An 18,150-nucleotide genomic window follows, 5' to 3' on the forward strand; every position below is an offset into this window, starting at 1 on the left:
AAGATGATGTATGTGAAGCAGAGTTGGTTGTAGGTTTTCAGTGCTGCCTGAAAAAGACTTATCAACTATCTTTAGTGCAAGTGACATGTAGAATGACTCAGCCTTATAAGAGTGATGAAAAAAATATTTTTTCAGTCTTCATTCAAATTCACTTGGTAGCAATGTGTGTGTACTCATTTTCATACTTCCTTTTCTGTAGGAATTTTAAAAATTATTTACTATTTGAGATAAAATTACCCTAAAGGACCTTAACTATGTAGTAGAGCGCCTTTGCAGTAGTTGTTGATTTTAGCTGCAACAGAAAGATTGCTTTATTTCCTAGACTTTTCAAATATCAACTCAGTAGTATTTGACAACAGTATTTGCTCTGCCTTCTGCCTTTTGCACTTCTAGATTACGTGTAGTACAGAAACAAACAAAGCCCCCCACATATAAGATTTTCTGTTGATTCTGGACCTGTTATTAATGGAGTTTTTCTGCAAAATTTCTGCCTCCCCCAGCCCTGTTCTCCAATATAATCTTCTTGCCTAAGGCTTTAAATTATCCATCTAATCATTTCTATGCATCTTCACTGCTCAGCTCTGGCTCCCGTTACCCAAGTGTACATAACGTGTGTTTTGCTGTTGTGACAGCTCTGGGGTCATTGCTGCACCATCAGATTAAAAACTAATCTCCTGTGGTTGTGCTGATGGCAGAACTACAAGGAAAGTGCCGACATGTTGAATAATAATCCTTATCTTCTTTATGCCTGGGTTTATATGTGTCCATAATAAAGCAATCTTTGATTAGAGCAACAATTCCTCTCTCATGCAGGGCTAATTACAGTTATAATTCATAAACATTAAATTTAGGCATGATTTACTCAGCAGATGGTATGTGTAGCAAGGTGTCTTCTGGGATATAGATCAAACTGCTTGTGAGAAAAGGAGAGATTGTATTCCACAGAAAATTAGGGGTGTGGGTGGTAAAGATAATTAGGTAAAAGTTTACTAAAGAATTAGTCAGAAATTAGTCTCATACTATGATGATTTACAGAATGAGAATTATTTTTGTTAGCTCTTCATTGTATCATGTTTGTTGTGAACCAAAACAAATAGTCTCAAGCATGATACAGTCCACTCAAATTATAATTAATGAGTTTTGTGGCATCTCGTGCAATTCTGAGAATGTATCATAAAAATCATGCAAAAATATCCAAAGTGGAAGAGTAATTTAATTTTATCCAGTGTATTATTTATTTGTTCTCAATTTGAAGCTAGACACTGTGATCAAGAACAGTGTCCCTGTTTATGAACAGACAGTAGTCTCTAAAACTGCATCTGCCAGATACTAATGCTGGGGTCAGAGTGGCTGGAGAGCAGCCAAACAGAAAGGGACCTGGGGGTACTGATTGACAGCTGGCTGAACATGAGCCAACAGTGTGCCCAGGTGGCCAAGAAGGCCAGTGGCATCCTGGCGTGCATCAGGAATAGTGTGGCCAGCAGGAGCAGGGAAGTCATTCTGCCCCTGTACTCAGCACTGGTGAGGCCATACCTTAAGTACTGTGTCCAGTTCTGGGCCCCTCAGTTTAAGAAGGACATTGAGATACTTGAACGTGTCCTGAGAAGGGCAATGAGGCTGGGGAGAAGCCTCGAGCACAAGCCGTACGAGGAAAGGCTGAGGGAGCTGTGACTGGAGAAGAGGAGGCTCAGGAGAGACCTTACTGCTCTCTACAACTACCTGAAGGGTGTTTGTAGCCAGGTGGGTGTTGGTCTCTTCTCCCAGACAACCAGCACCAGAACAAAAGGACACAGTCTCAAACTGCTCCAGGGGAAGTTTAGGCTCAAAGTGATGAGAAAGTTCTTCATAGAGAGTTGTTGGCCATTGGAATGGGCTGCCCAGGGAGGTGGTGGAAGCACTGTCTCTGGAGGTGTTCAGAAAGTGATTGGATGTGGCACTTGAAGCCATGGTTTAGCAGTCATGAGGTGCTGGGTAACAGGTTGGACTTGATGATCTTTGAGGTCTAAGAAAATATTTTTTAGAGCAAAGAGGCTAAAACTGATAATTGCTTATCACATTATTAATAATTATGAAAGCATTCTGCAATATAATAACCTCCCAATTAGCTGTTGAGTAGGTTGCTGTTGCCTCTCAAGATGCTTAATGGCAAAAAAGTAGGACCATGGAGTGCAGAGTCAGGTGTGAAGCATTCCTTTTTTCTGACTTTTGATACTTACCATGCAGGACTTATTTCTCCTGATACTGAGTGTGAGGGCACCTTATGGTCTGACAGATTCAAGCCAAGATATCACATTTATGTCAGCCTATCTTAGTGTCCTGCATGTATTAGTATCTGATCCTTGACACTGGGCTTCAGCTGCAAGTGCAGCTGAAATGAAAGTGGGGATCTCATCATATAGAAAGAGGTCCTGTACAGGTAATACACATTTGGTTTTTACATTTAGAGCACTTTTCCTTCATTGGATGGGTAAGTATGGATGAACTTTGCCCTTACTTCTCCATATCCTACCTTTCTTTTGTGAGAACTGTGGATTTGTCTTCCATGTGAACCAATGGACATACATGATTGACAACAATCCTTGGTTAGACATTGAGGGATTCACACTTTCCTGATGATTAAAATTGTGTGTTTTAGGGTAAGCTCAGTATTGTCACACTGCTGTTTCATACAGCTCTGTGCCATATTAGTTGAAATCCTTTTAGAGGCATGTTAAGTAGTATGGCTAATAAGAGTCAAATGTCTCTCTGTTCTTCCAGCCTCTCCCCAGGGGAATGTACAGGGAGATAATTTGTTTTATTTGTGTGTCTTTTAACTGTCATGCTATGTTCCAAAGTGAGAAGGATAAGGAATATTTCAAAGAAATTACAACGATGTAGTTACAGCTAAAATGAAGTGTGCTGCATCGGACAGATCCTAGTTCCCTGGTTTTTTGTTCTGCTAATTTCTTGCACTCTTAAATTTTTAGGACTCCTGTTTATGTGTGGTAGAGAAGCTCAAGGAATGTGCTGGGGATTAAATCTACTTTACCAACATAAATAAGAACTGGTTTTGGTGCAAAGCAGTCTAACAAGTAAAAAAACCCATGAAAAATGGCTGATGAAATTAGGGGCCTTAAGAGGTTTTTTTTTTTTTTTCTTTTACATTATCCTACTGTTGGCAGCTGTTCAAACTGGTATCCTACGGCTTTGAGATGACTAAATTTCCATAGGGAAATAAGACCAGACACAGTAGCTCTGTTCTGTGCCTGTTATTTACACCTTCAAGAAGGCCTGGTTAATACCCTGGTTTTGCTGTTCTGGTATGAAACTGAAGGAAATCCTATAGGTGAGGGACTTGTCCATGACTAGGAATGCAATAGTGCCCTCTTGTGTGAAAGTGATATTTCAACAGCAGTTGAGACCATCAGTCAATCCTGAAATTAAAATACCGCCCATAAGAGTGCTCACAATATACAGATAATGGTTTTGAAAAAAAATATATATTAAATAAACTATTAGAGTAGCCATGATCTAATCAGACTGGATTAGACTGTTAGTCTAGGTGTGTCTGCCATCCTTGACTGTTAGAAGTGCGATTCCTTCCTCTTGTGAGTTAACACTTCCCTAAGTTAGGACTTTTATTATCCAATCCCAACTGTAATGTAGTTCTTTTCAATTCCCCCCATTGCTAGTGAAGCCAGCTAGCTACGTTGACCACACAAAAGTCTTATATAAAGTATCATCTTTGCTGAAGTTAATGGTGACTTTCCTACTGATTTTGGTAGAGTTGGAACTCCACGCTTGGTGTATTCTCTTCTCCTGATATCCTGTACACACTGAGAGTTCACTGACTTTCTATTTGTAATTGCAGGTGGCATTTTTAACAGTTTCTGTCATGATGCTCCAGCATCTTTATCTTCCGTGATACTGAAAAGTATGAAGATCTCAACAGTGATGAAATGTGTCCAAGGAAGCCCATGCTCTCTTCATTTAAACATTAAAGGAACTCTGAGTCTAGATGGTAGGAAGCAGATTTGCTACTGAATAATTTCTGTTTACTTTTAGTTTATATTTTGGTCTGTATCACAATATTAGTGTCCAGTCATACCAGAAAGATATTTTTTGATGAAACTATTTTACTACAAACCAGGATAAATCTGTGACCTTTCTCAAGGGAATGAGAAGTGAGATAATTGAAGACAATTGAATTTTTGCTTCCAAAGTAATGTTCTTAATTTGTTTTCTACCAGTGCCCCAAGCATATTGTTGCCCTTTTCTTTCTTGCTCTGACATGTGTGCATGTACACGAATACTAATTCTGTCTGCTCTGGTAACTCAGACATGAGTGACTGCCTCAGCAGAAAGGGAAACTGTTTATGTGCCTGAACTTACAATTCTGCACTAAAATGAAATTAAAGTATTCAAACTTTCTGGGCATAGTCTATGATTATTAATACCCTGCCATTCAGGTGCTTAGTATGTTACCATTTAGATATTTCCTGATGTGTGTTCTACATAAAGCCCCAGAGATAAAATACCTATGCCTTCCACTTATAAGAAAAATGTATGATAAGGTATATTTTAATTTTTATTTTGTTTTTCTTAAAGATGATTAAATCAGATTTTTGAAATCTATTCCTAACTCATTTCAGAGAATATCCGTGGGCTGGAAATATGCACTCTTTCACTGGACACACAGCAATCTCAGTGCATAAATGTGAGATTTGCTGGGAAAAAAAGCAAGATGCTTAATGGAAAGAAGGTAGGTTCCTCTTTTGGGTTGTTTTTCATTTAAATGTGATCAGCCTTTGGAAAACAACATACTTTGTGTCTCTCTTATTTTCTTCTTTTATTGGCTTTGTGGAAAACTGCAATGAAATATATGCTTCGGCATTGTTAAATGAAGCTCCATAACAAAATGTATGATTTTAACCTTTAAATTCAATTCTCCACCAGTTTTGTACTTCTTTCACTTATGTTTTTGCAAACTAAGATGTCTCTGCAAAGCCTACATTTCATATAAATCTCACAAACTTTCTTTTTGTGCCCACTAAATTGTTGAGAAGCTTTTATAACTCAGATTTCTAGGAATCACAATGACACAAGACTTTTAAGTGCATATGTATGATTTATATAAGTATAACCATGTCTATAGAATGTATGCATCTAGAAGACAGCTAAATGCCTGAGCACTTGTGTATGTCTGCCCTAAACTCATGTTAATTATTGCAACAGCAGAGCACAGTTTTTTACTAAACTAAACTCAGGAGTATTTGTATTGAAATTTGCAAGCAGTGGGAAAAACCCCAAACACCATCCTTGATCAGCAGTTTTAAGTTCCAATTACTGGTGGATAGCAGTTATTAATCCCATACAAAATGTGTTACTTCATGCGCTGTGTAAATGTTATATTGATTGCACATGTGAAACAAAGTTCTCCCAAACTGCAATTGCAGTTTATGCTCTGTATCACTTGATCAAATGCTCCCAGAGGCCAGCAATGAACAATTGGTAGCTTTTAGAGTAAAGTCAGTTTATAGGCAAGAGTCAACATACATCACAGAATCACAGAATGTTAGGGGCTGGAAGGAACCTTCAAAGATCATCCAGTCCAACCCCCCTACCAGGGCAGGATCACCTATACCAGATCACACTGGAATGCATCCAGGCGGGTTTTGAATATCTCCAGAGAGGGACATTCCACAACCCCCCTGGGCAGCCTGTTCCAGTTTCTGTCACCTTCACAGTGAAAAAAATTTTCCTCGTGTTTACGTGGAACTTTCTATGCCTCAGTTTCCACCCATTGCCCCTTGTCCTGTCATTGGGCATCACTGAAAAGATCCTGACTCCATCCTCTTGGCACTCACCCTTTACATATTTATACATTAATGAGGTTACCCCTCAGTCTTCTCCAAGCTAAGGAGCCCCAGCTCCCTCAGTCTCTCCCCCTAAGGGAGATGTTCCACTCCTTTAATAATTTTTGTGGCTCTGCACTGGATTCTTTCAAGCAGTTCCCTGTCCTTCTTGAACTTAGGGGCCCAGAACTGGACACAGTATTCCAGATGCAGCCTCACCAGGACAGAGTAGAGAGGGAGGAGAACCTCTCTTGACCTCCTAACCACACCCCTTCTAATACACTCCAGAACAGTATTTGCATTCTTCGCCACAAGAGCACATTTCATGTGCTGAAATTTTCTCAGTTTCAGTTCAGTGACTAGCATGGTGACATAAAACATCATTTACTCTCCAAATACCTTATACCAAACAGGAAAATACCCAACATCAAAGCATGTATGGAATTTGATAGTTACTGCTATCAGTGAGAGAATGACTTGCTATAACTGGACCTCAGTTTTTGTTTCCTAAATTACTTTTTGTCTCACAAACTGACTCTGGAGTGAATAAATTTGCTGAAGTTGCCACTAGATGTGTAAACAACTATTTTGTTCCCTATTCTTATAATGTTTGTGCTTGTAAAAAGCCTGGAAGTTACACACAAAATTGATGTTATTAATGTTTTAAACAGGTACAGATTCAAACCAATTGCTTTGAAGTCAATGTAGCACAACACATCTATGTGACCATGAAAACAGTACCAAACTACTGTGAAGTCAAGCTGAGACAGGAATACTATGTTGAAGGTAGGGAAACATGTTAAGCCAGATGTTTTTCAAGAAATATCATTGTAAAGGGAAAAATACTCAAATCAAACCTAAAAATACAAAGCTAAATCATGACCTGGGATACAATGATCTGATTGATGGTACTTATTCTACATTTTGATATTTTGTTTTGTGCATATAAATGTCTGAGTTGCTATAATAAAAACATCAAACCCCCAAAATGAAACAAGAGACCAGACTCAAAAAGTACATGGGAAACTGAACTACACTTTATGGTTGTCCTAATTTGCCTTCTTGTGATGGGCATGTGCTTTTCTGTGCCTGCAGGTTCAGTCCTGCATGCTCTGTATGCATAAGACAGAGCCTCTGCTTCTCCTCATAGTTAGGCCAGGTAGTTTCAGAGATTAAGGAAAGTTTAATAAGAAACTGTGAAGAAATTTCTCCTTACTTTCATTAGATAACTGTTCTATTGCCTGTTTTCACTGTCCTACCTTCCCTCCTCCGGAGCCTGTGGGCTCTTGCCCTTGCTTGGTGCAGGATAATGCCTTGCACACAGTATTGGACACAGTGTGGCTGTTTCATGCTTACATAGCAGTAAAGCCTTCTGGTATTTAAAAATCTTTTTGTTTTCTTTATAAATCTTGATTCACCATTGAAGTAGATATATTCTTTGTGAATAAAGAGGAGGGAAAATAAGGTTTTATAAAGGCCGGACTGAAGGCACTTTACAAGGGTGAATAAACAAATGAAAATATTAAATATTTGTCTGAGGAAAAGAACTGTGTGGGGAAATGAGAGCAGAATGCTGCTCTAATGTTGGCTTAAGCATGCAGAAGAGAAAACACTAGGCAGCACATTATAAGCTGATTTAGTGTGCTTAAATCAAGATTTAAGTTTTGGGGACGCAGATTTCAGATGTTCTGAAAATGTCACCTAGGGTCTACTTCTGGTAAGCTCCCAGGGAGCTAAATTGGGAGGGTGTATTTTTTTGTAAGCCTACAGTAGAGTCAGAATAGCAAAAATACAATTACTTATACCAGAGGAATAAGCCTGGAAAACAACAGCAGTAGCTTTCAAGGAAAGGATAACTGCAGTTATTGCTACTATTATTATTACTTAAGATACTGTTAGGTACTAGGTAATGAAGTGCAGTGTTATATCCTAGATTGCCACCTTAAACCACTGCTGAGGTTTTCCAGTAGAAAATCCACACTGGTGAGATAGCTCTCTTAAGGCAAGTCATGATATCTTCTCTGTGTGTGGTTAGTGTACTTTTTTTTTTTTGCTTTTTCTCTACAAGTGGATGTAAATCTGCCTTTCAAGAGGGGTATAAGAGATAGGTTGCCCGTTGGGAAGCTATCGGATAATTTGGCAGCTTATCTACACAGTTGTATAAATAAAGCAGCAGTGAAGAAAACTCTGGCTTCTATTTTGCAGATTGCAGGAACAGTGATGTGGGAAAATATATTCCAGCTTGTTTGGGTGAGCTGATCTTCTATAAAACTTAAAGCTGTGAGATATTTCTGGTGACCAATGCAGTATTTCTAATTCTAATTACCATGTAGTTGATAGATAATATCCTGGAAAATATATACTGACCTGGAAATGCTGGATAACAGATAAACCTATTGATGACCTGTTTAATATTACTTAATACTTTTGGAAGTAGATTTGTGCCCTTTTTATGCACTTGGATGGCTGTATTTATTATTTTTTTTCTCTAAGGCAGATCTCACAAATACATTGATATTAATTTGCCAAACTTCTGTCCAAGTTTTGGTATACCCATGAATAAAACCCCTCAATACTACCCATCCACCTATAGTATTTCTCTAACATAGTTGCATATATTTTCTGTGTAATGAAATTGGAACCTTGGGATAGTTAGTTCATGTTGTAATGTTACTGTGTATTTCTAGTATTTTTACATGAACATATGTAATATTTCAAGTTATAAGGTTGAGGTACAATCTGTAGGTGTCCCGCCCTCTTAATTTAGCACTGCCAGTGCTAATTTAAAAACTGAATAATATTAACATTTCTTCTCATGAAAACTGTCTTATCTCATAAAAATAAGAATCCTTGTAGAAATACCAGGATAATAAACAACCAAAGTAAAGTAAACCAAACCAAAACCAACCATCCAAAAAAACCCACAACCAACCCCCGCCGAAAACAACCCCCAAAAGTAAAATTTAATCTGCATCAATTTATGAACTATATTTTGTCCCTTTCATAAAGAAATAACAAAATCAGAAATAATGAAGTAACAAACAAACATGATAATTTCATGCTTGAATTTTCTTTTTCAGCTGGAAAGTTTGAATTTAATGTAGATAGGGCAAGGAAAATTATATTGGTGAATGTGTCCAGCTCTCTTCGAGATCAAGATTATTACGTTCGCCTGTGCCACAAGTGGTTTACCTGTGAAGATGCAGGGGCGTTTTCTGTGGTGAGTTAAAGCTCAAAGCAGTTTGTTGAACTGGTGGGGGATATGACTTGTAGGTAGAAATATTAATCGAGATTATAGTCATAGGAAATGCCCTTCTATATCTTTATTTAGCTTTATTAATGTAATTTATTGTCCTGGATTAATGACTGTCTCTTTCATTTCAGATAAAAGGGAAAGAATCTTTAAAATCAGTTTCTTTGAAATATTCTCAGCTACTTCCTTGTCTTTGCATTGAGGTAATACAGTCTGGAATTGGTGTCTACTTGTTTCCATTTAAAATAATACTAAAATAAAATAATATTGTCTAGTATTTGTGCTAAGAAAAAGGCTCCAAACCTAAGATTTTTACTAAGACTTCTCTGACCTTATGATTATGCAAATACGGAAGAGATTTCTTTTAGGAAACACCAATTAAAACATGGAGATAAGGAGAAAATGTGATACAATTTACATTCATTTATGGAAAGTATTGTGTAAGATTAATTTGATTCTTTATAAACAATGAAAAGGCAACATTTAATCTAACTGAAATTTCATCATAGCGTTTGATACAGTAATGCATGAGAAACTAAAAGAGGAATTGAGGAAGCTGGAGACAGGAAGAAGATTTGCATGGTAGATAATACCAAGTCGGAGGGCTAATTTCAATAGTCCTGTTGAATGGGGCTGTGCTTGTAAGAAGGTTATTTAAGGACTACACTTAGAGCAGTTCTTTTATAAATGTTTTCATCAGTGACATTGGCACAAAAGATGGGAATGTGTTAATGAGATTTACTGATAATACAGTTAAGAGATGTAATCAAATTTGAAGAGAGTCAATATAGTTGAGATCTTCATATGGGAAACTGCCAAAGGAGGATGAAATGCACATTCATGCACTTGTTCTAATAAAAAGAGGATTTTCTGTAAGATGAGAGTTCTCATTTAGAGATAACAATGAAGGAAAAGGGCTCTGGGTGTAATAGTTCATCACAGGGCGATTAAAATAACAGGATTACATGATGTAAATATGAACAAAGATACAGTAGGTTAGACTATTTTAAACTAACTGCGAAGATAGGCAAGACTTTCTTTCAAATACTGTAGGTAATTCCTGCACCCATTTCAAGAAAGATTAACTAAAATGGAAGGTGTACATAAAATATCTAGAATGGTTGTGGAATGGAGAGACTGTCTTATAAAGGGGATTCAAAGAACTTGTCTGCATTAGCCTGGTAAAACACATGCAAATAGAAATATGTTTGTTGTCTAAATACACATCAGAAGGGTCACTTACAAGGAAAAAAGACAGTTTTTTTTAAGCTAAAGTCATTCTGGCCACAAGAATGGAGGGGTATAAAGTTAGGTCCATTACTATATTCAGTATAGCTACAGATTATTTTTTTTTTCTGATAATATGTGAAGTGAGATTTTGAAATATCTTTCATTATAAAGGAATAGAAAGTCACCAAACCAATTAAAAATTATCTTGGCATGGTGTAGAGATAATATGTGACCCTGTTTCTCAGTGAATTTTGGAGCAAGATTTACCTTGGGGTCTAAGATGCCTTAGTTTAGATGTCCAGATGTAGATACCTACGTGAAGAATAAATCTTATGAGGAGCCACTGAGGGAGCTGGGGCTGTTTAGTTTGGAAAAGAGGAGGCTGAGGGGAGACCTCATTGCTGTCTACAACTACCTGAAAGGACATTGTGGAGAGGCTTGTGCTGGTCTCTTCTGACAGGTAATTAGTGATAGAACAAGAGGGAATGGCCTCAAGCTATGGCTGGGTAGGTTTAGACTGGACATTAGGAAAAAAAAAATTCACAGAAAGAGTGGTCAGGCATTGGAATGTGCTGCCCAGGGAGGAGGTTGAAACACCAACCCTGGATGTGTTTAAGGGTCATTTGGATGTGATGCTTGGGGATACGGTTTAGGGTGAACTTTGTAGAGTAGGGTTACTGGTTGGACTTGGTGATCCTGATGGTCTTTCCAACCTGAATGTTTCTGTGATTCTGTGATTTGAATTGAGTGTCCAAACACATATAGTCAATGGAGATCTAGACAATACAGTTAGTTGCTCAACTGACCAAATACAGATGGCTATTTTTGGAAATGCTGGATGGCACTGTGGCCTCCATTGACTGCATTGGCTAAAATCTTAATATGGCTACTGTAATAGTGTGTAGACACCTAAAAGCACGTACCTTAATATACAGTCTGTACCACATGGTCTCTTCCACATCAAGGGATCTGCTGAGCAAACAGATGACAACTGTAAATTATAGAAAGATTTACCCCTGAATCTAAACAGGTTATTATACCAGCCATGCACATATATTTGCACATTGGGTTGAGTTATTCCTCAAACTTTAAGGATATATCTTTTATCATAACAAAGACCAGGAGATCTGATATGATTCCTGAGTGTCTTTTGATACCCCTTTAAAGTACTGACACTGTAAGAAACTTAATTAAAATAAATCTGGAAGTCTTTCCAAATTAAATCAGGCTAAATATATGAATCAGAAATAGTTGGAATATAGAGCCAGAAGGGATTACCTTAGTTTGTCAGATCCAATCTCCCTCATGATGAACAATAAATTAGATATCTAATGCAAAATATCCTTAAAAAAAAAGTATTTCCAAAGCTTTCTAATAAACATAGCAATTTTTTTCCCTGGAAAGTTTTCTGTCACATTATGTCTGAAATGTTGAAAGCCGGTGTATCTGAGAATCTGTAACTAATGGCCACTTTTGGGTTGTAGGGTTGGCTGGCAATTCCAGATGCAAGGAGGACACAACTTTGCCCCTTTAAAAATGGCAAGTATTGTGTGATTACTCTTTATCTGAGTGATTTTCCACAGCTCCAGTAGTATGTCATGATTTGAAATTCACCTAAGGTCAAAACCATACATTATGAAAGTTCAAGGATACTTCATATTGGTTTGTTATACTGTGGGCAGGCAAAATAATTTACTTTCAGACCAAATAGTTCACCAGCATTATGCCACTATAAACACTACATGATTTTCTAGTAATTTCCCACATTTTCATAAGAGACACACAAACTGGCCAGAAGGAAGAAAAGCCACTGAGATCAGCTTTGAAATACTGATGTGAGGAGGGGGCTTCAAGGAGAGATTTGACGAAGGTGTCTGATACTCAATTTAAAGGAGGGAACGGAGAATTGAAAATGAAGACAGTTAACTTCGTATGGGAGTACCCATACTTAATGGGAAATTATTCACAGAAAATGTTCCAGCAGCATCAGAGTTTGTTCTGAGATGGCAGCTGAAAAAGGAGTTGTCGTTTTATGTAGGCATGGGGTGAAATCTTTACTAGGCGGATATTAAAAAATGTAGCACAACTTTTTTCCCCAGGCTATGCTAAGAATCTCATTTAAGGATTTTAGTATTTGATGTAAAAGCACAAAGTGAGAGAGAACCACCAAGTCACAACAGTGCATCCTTACGAAATTCAACAAGGGCAGGTGTAGGGTACTGTACCTAGGGGGGAATAACCCCATGTATCAGTACAGGTTAGAAACTGACCTGCTGGAAATGAGCTCTGTGGAAAAAGACCTGGGAGTCCTGGTGGACAATAAGTTGCCCATGGGACAGCCATGTGCCCTTGTGACCAAGAAGGCCAATGGCATCCTGGGGTGCATCAAGAAGAGAGTGGTAAGCAGATTGAGGGAGGTTTTCCTCCCCTCTACTATGCCTTGGTGTGGCCTTATCTGGAGTACTGTGTCCAGTTCTGGGCTCCCTAGCTCAAGAAGGACAGTGAACTGCTTGAGAAGGTCTGGCAGAAAGCTACAAAGATGATTAGGAGACTAGAACAACTGTCTTGTGAAGAAAGGCTGAGGGACTTGGGGGGGGTTTAGAATAGAGAAGACTGAGGTGGGAATCTTATAAATAGTTTTAAATAATCAAAGGATGGGTGTCAGTCTTTTTTCAGAGCCCAGTGACAAGACAAAAGGTAACAGGCACAAACTTGAACATAGGAAGTTCCATCTAAACATGAGGAGGAACTTCTTTTTTTATGAGGTCAGTAGTGCACTGGAACAGGCTGCCCAGAGAGGTGGTCTGTCTCTGAAGTAATTAAAAACTCACCTGAATGCTGTCCTGTGCAACCTGCTCTAGGTGAACCCGTTCTAGCTGAACCTGTTTTGGCAGGGCTAGATGATCTTCACATATCTTTTTCAGACCTCATAATTCTGTGATCCAAGCTCCATTAATTAGCATAGATATTCACTACAATTCTTTCACATTCTTGCAAGGCTGATACATTTGGCTTGTGAATCCCATGATTCCTTCCTTTTGTACTGTGCGTACTCCTTCATCCCTTCCTACTGTGGTCGTTGTCCTCTCTGATGCCATTGAATCAGGGCTATGGGGATAGCTGAAGCATAGATTACAAAGCTTTGTATTGTCAGAGGACAGGGAGCACAAGTTTTGGCACACTGAAGCTCTAGATCCTTATTTCTGTCCACAAAGGAAGTTCCAATGGAGAATATTTGAAAACTTACAGCTCTGCTAAGTGAGTGTGAGAAATACTGTTTTACAGCTGTACCTTTCATTTACTCAACTACTCTCCTTGCAGAAATCTCAAACAAATTTTTTCAGTCTCTAGCACCCAGCTATTTAAGTATATAAGGAATTCCATCTTTTGAGCCACACTATTTTCTTTTTAGGTATTTCTATTTTGTAACTGACATCTCTGTTTGCTGGTGTATCTCTATCTCACTAGATATCTGTATCATCTATATCATCTATATAATCTATACCATCTATCTCTTTCTCTATCTCTATCTCTATCTCTATCTCTATCTCTATCTCTATCTCTATCTCTATCTCTATCTCTATCTCTATCTCTATCTCTATCATCTCTATCTCTATCTGTCTCTATCATCTATCCTGTCAGTGAACAGAACCTGAAACAAATGTGAAAAATCTTAATTGTAGTGCAATTTTCTTAAAGATTAGTGTTATACTTACACTATATCTATGTTATTTTACACTCTTATCACATGCAAAATGTAGTTATGAAAACAGTAGGAACTGTTGAGACCCAGGACTTTGCAGCCAGGTTAATAAATCTCTAAACATTAGCTCAATGATCTCAAATGACTCAATGATCTCGAAGGTCTTTTCCAACTGAAATGATTCTGTGATTCTATAATTTGGACACATAGTATTTCCACTCTGATGTAGACTGTGCTTTACTTTGCTACATTTTCATTTTCTGTTCACTTGTTAATCGTCCAACTAGCTACAAATTCAAGTTTTGCTTCACAAATATTTGCAGAAATGGATTTTTCTCCTGCTTCAAACGTTTAAAAGGAAAAGGCAAATCTTTCCAAATGGCTCCATTAAGTATAATAAAAACCTGCCTGGGTGTGTTCATGTGCAACCTGATCTACGCGAAGCTATTTTGGTCAGGGGTTGGACTAGATAGCCCTCTGGAAGTACCTTCCAACCCCTACCATTCTATGGGTTTTTTTGGTGATTCTTTGAACTGAAATATCAGTTTGAGTTTCGTGATGAAAATTCTTTCATCCGCATGTAGCTAAACTGAAAAGAAAGTCAATACACATTGACTAATTTGACCAATCAAATAAATACAACAGATTTTATTTTATAATAATCTCTGTTTAAGATATTCCTCAGTATAAACTGACTACTTCTGAAATTACAGTGTGCCCAGTACACATAGAAAGACTTATATAAATGCTTTAGAAAATATATTATGAACAACTTGTACAGCTTTATTATTGAAATTCTCGATGTTCAGCTTGAAGGCTTGACTTTATCTCTTACTTGTATGTTGTGTGCATGTAAGCGCTACACAAGACACACAGAGTCTGAGTCTCCAGTCAGTAAAGTATGGATTCATTCAATTTCACCATACACAGCTAAATGAAGGTCCTTGATTAGGAGTTTTCTTGTTTTACACTGCTTCTGCGATTAATGCACTTCCACTGCAGCCTATGTGAGAGTGAAAGAGGAGTCATTCCCTGGTGGTGGCTATCCATCATGTAGTGAGAAATTGGTAAGAGGTCTCAGGCTGGGGTGAATTTAAGTATGACACTGTTAAAATGTGAAACACTTTGTTTCTGATTGACAGAAATGAAAAGAAAATGGAAAAGCAATGCTTTTGGTTTTAGCACTTGCATAGGTGCCAGGTTTATGGAGTATTTTGATTCATTTGGTGACATCCTGAATAATGTTTCCACTCTTTATGCACAGATACGAAGATGCTGTGGGATAATATTGTTTACAACCCATTGACACAAACCCTAGCTTGGGAGCCAGCCTGTCCTGTGCTTGTTGTGGTTAACCTGTGCAGATTAATGAAGTCTAACAACCACTGTGAAGATATACAAAACACTTCCAAACGTTCTCCTGAGAAAGTAAGAGCTATGCAGATTTATTCTAACTCAGACTGAAGTCCATGATCAAAAACGTAATGTGAAAAGCTAGACTTTGGCATGAGAGTAGTTGCCAGTTCCTCTCTTATTTGATACTTAAAACTATTCATGAGCATGATCTGTTCTTGTACAGTAACCACATGATTTATTCAAAGACCTCATATTAACTGACTCACTATTAAGAAATAAAAAGTAGAGATGACTGTGAAGCTAGTAATTTTTGCTAAATTCTTTGGTGTAAATAAGGTCTGTTTTTCATCTATAGTAGAAGTGTGATTAATTTGACTTGACTTTACTGTCCAAAAGGTAGGTGTTCAAACCTGTGCTGTTCATCTCAAGATTCCCTTTAAAGTAAGTAAGCGAAACAGACATTTAGAGAGGACAACTCTTCTCATCAGATGAAAGGTGTATAAGAAGGATTTCTCTGTGAACATAACTTCCTTTTGCTGAGTATGACAAGAACCTAATGTGATTAGATCATATTTGGCTATTCAACATTTAGACACCTGAAATGTAAGTGAGATGTGTTTAAATCTGGCTGGAGAGATAACAATACCTTGGTAGGTCATGATTGTTTTGTACTCTATTCAGATCTCTTTGAAGTCCCTCCCACAAACTAGTTCAATATCTTGAAATTGTTGATGTTGAAATAATTGGGCTCCTCAGTTCTTTCGGCACTTATGTTCCAAAGTTGAAAGTTTTCATTGCATGTAGCTAGATATGTTTAATATTTCAATCTGAAGTCTCATGATACTAAGTGCACTGGATTTATGAGATAGGCTTTCATCTTGAAAAGTAGGATTCAGGCTCATTTTCCAGTAAATGAGGTAAAACCAGGAAAAACAAGTTAAAATACTAATTCTTAATTTTTGAAACTCTATGAGTGTTATTCTGATAACATGTTTTACGGGGGATGGGGATGATGCTGACTAATGCCTGCTGAATGCTTTTTTGATTAGGAAGTCCTGGCCAAGTGTTTAGTGATTGTTTAGATTCAACATTTTATGGGTTTTAACAAAGATTTGATCTTGCAAAAGCAAAAATATTTAATTTTATTCATGTGACTGGTCCCTGTGGAATTCCTCATCTGCTGACAACAAGCACAACTCATTGCTTACAGAAAAGAAAAAAAATTAAACAGGAAAAGAGATTAAAAAAAAAAGGGAAAAAATAAAAGGAAGCCTAAAATAAGGTTTTGCTGCTAATGGTCATATCTATTACACAATCCAACAACACAATCCAAGATAAGTTTATTACAGATGACAAATATTTTCCTGTATTTATTAATATTCATGGACAGAGTGAATTTTTCCTTTTTTCCCCTAATTCATCCTAAAAGATTGTGCTGTAATCCTTAAGAAGATCTCTCTAGTGTGCTGGAGACTACTGGAGATTCCTCACATAGTACCAGCTTCTACACAATATGATGCTCTCTGGTACCATGCACATGTACCGATTTATGCCCTAAAGCTACATAATTCTTCTCTCTAGTTAGGGTGGGGCTTTTTCTGTTGATGACAATGCTGTCTCCATATCTGAGACTCACACAGATTCATACAGAATTACATTTTGTGACCCAATTGTAGAGATACCCAAGGACAACCATTATGTTCTTCTCAAAATGTTGTAGGAAAGAGGTATTACTTGGGTCATGATACTGTTTGTTGTGTGTAGCATCCATGACTTACATGGGTAGTAATTGTTTATATAAGACAAAGCTTTTTATCGTGAAGCCCTTTGTGGGTAAACATTTGTTAATCAAGAAAGCAGCATTTCATAGTGATTATGTGTATACCTAAAATTCAGTCTATGTTTAAATCTTTTCTGGAATAGAAATATGCAAAATTGGAAAATTTATGCACTGAAGGAGGAATAACATGTTTAAATGTTCTGCTGAGTTGTTGATGAATGGTAAATAAGGGAATGAAACAAAACAGCTGTGTAATCAGAATTTTGCACATAAGCCACCACAGAATCAATTAATTTAGCTCTAGTGTGTCTGAGTGAATTAAAAAAATACTAAGAGTTACAGATGAAAAAAAAAGCAAATTGTTTAGTAATCCAAAGTAGTGATTGTTTCTGTTCTTATTATTACTTTATGTCATTAGTTTCCTGGGATGTTTACAAAGTAAACAAGCTTATTCCTTTCTCGGTAATCAAACTGTGAAAATTTTAGGTAATTGACTTTGTGAAACTAGCTAATGCTGAGTGTTTTCTTTTTCAAGCAGGTAAAATATTCTCGTGTGGACACTCACCCAAGACTTTGCATGAAGGTAAAGGGATTACTTTGTAAAACACCTATTAACTGCATTCTTTCTGTCAGCTCTAAAAAAAATGAGGTGCTAACATTCTTTAGGATCAGTATTTAGTTTCATACCTCTGATGAATGGGAAGTAAGACTAAAGGAAATGTGAAAGATTAGATCGAAAAGATATTCTTGGGAACTGCAATATCAGTGATGACAGAACACAGGTCAGATGATGCTCTCTGTTTTCTTTATTTAAGAAAATCAGGGAAAAAATATTTTAGGTCAATGCAAACTCTGAAGCATGCAATAAAGTTGAGGTATTTCCATGTTCAATATTTGGTAATGAAATTACACTACATTTACTGAAGTACCTTTTATAACTTTAGTTGAGAAAAGAATGCCACACAAGATTAATATAGGCATGTTATTATTTTCT

At 37.2% G+C, this 18,150-nt stretch overlaps 1 protein-coding gene across 3 annotated transcripts in view; it reads left to right on the plus strand.

The window, feature by feature from the left end:
* Positions 1–18,150, plus strand: part of IL17REL (interleukin 17 receptor E like) — a 50,248-nt gene that overhangs the window by 19,998 nt on the left and 12,100 nt on the right. For 2 of the 3 annotated variants that reach the window (XM_068164307.1, XM_068164290.1), the window contains exons 3-11: positions 3,851–4,000; positions 4,632–4,741; positions 6,506–6,620; positions 8,040–8,084; positions 8,915–9,054; positions 9,219–9,290; positions 11,802–11,856; positions 15,285–15,448; positions 17,692–17,739. In XM_068164307.1, coding sequence (XP_068020408.1) covers positions 3,851–4,000; positions 4,632–4,741; positions 6,506–6,620; positions 8,040–8,084; positions 8,915–9,054; positions 9,219–9,290; positions 11,802–11,856; positions 15,285–15,448; positions 17,692–17,739 — 899 coding nt within the window. The remainder of the gene's footprint in view (positions 1–3,850; positions 4,001–4,631; positions 4,742–6,505; positions 6,621–8,039; positions 8,085–8,914; positions 9,055–9,218; positions 9,291–11,801; positions 11,857–15,284; positions 15,449–17,691; positions 17,740–18,150) is intronic. The other variant, XM_068164297.1, reaches the window with a different exon arrangement.

This window comes from Melanerpes formicivorus, unplaced genomic scaffold (genome assembly GCF_026170545.1).
Source record: "Melanerpes formicivorus ecotype bairdi unplaced genomic scaffold, bMelFor1.0.p_v2 SCAF_3, whole genome shotgun sequence".
In the NCBI taxonomy this organism is placed as follows: domain Eukaryota; kingdom Metazoa; phylum Chordata; class Aves; order Piciformes; family Picidae; genus Melanerpes; species Melanerpes formicivorus.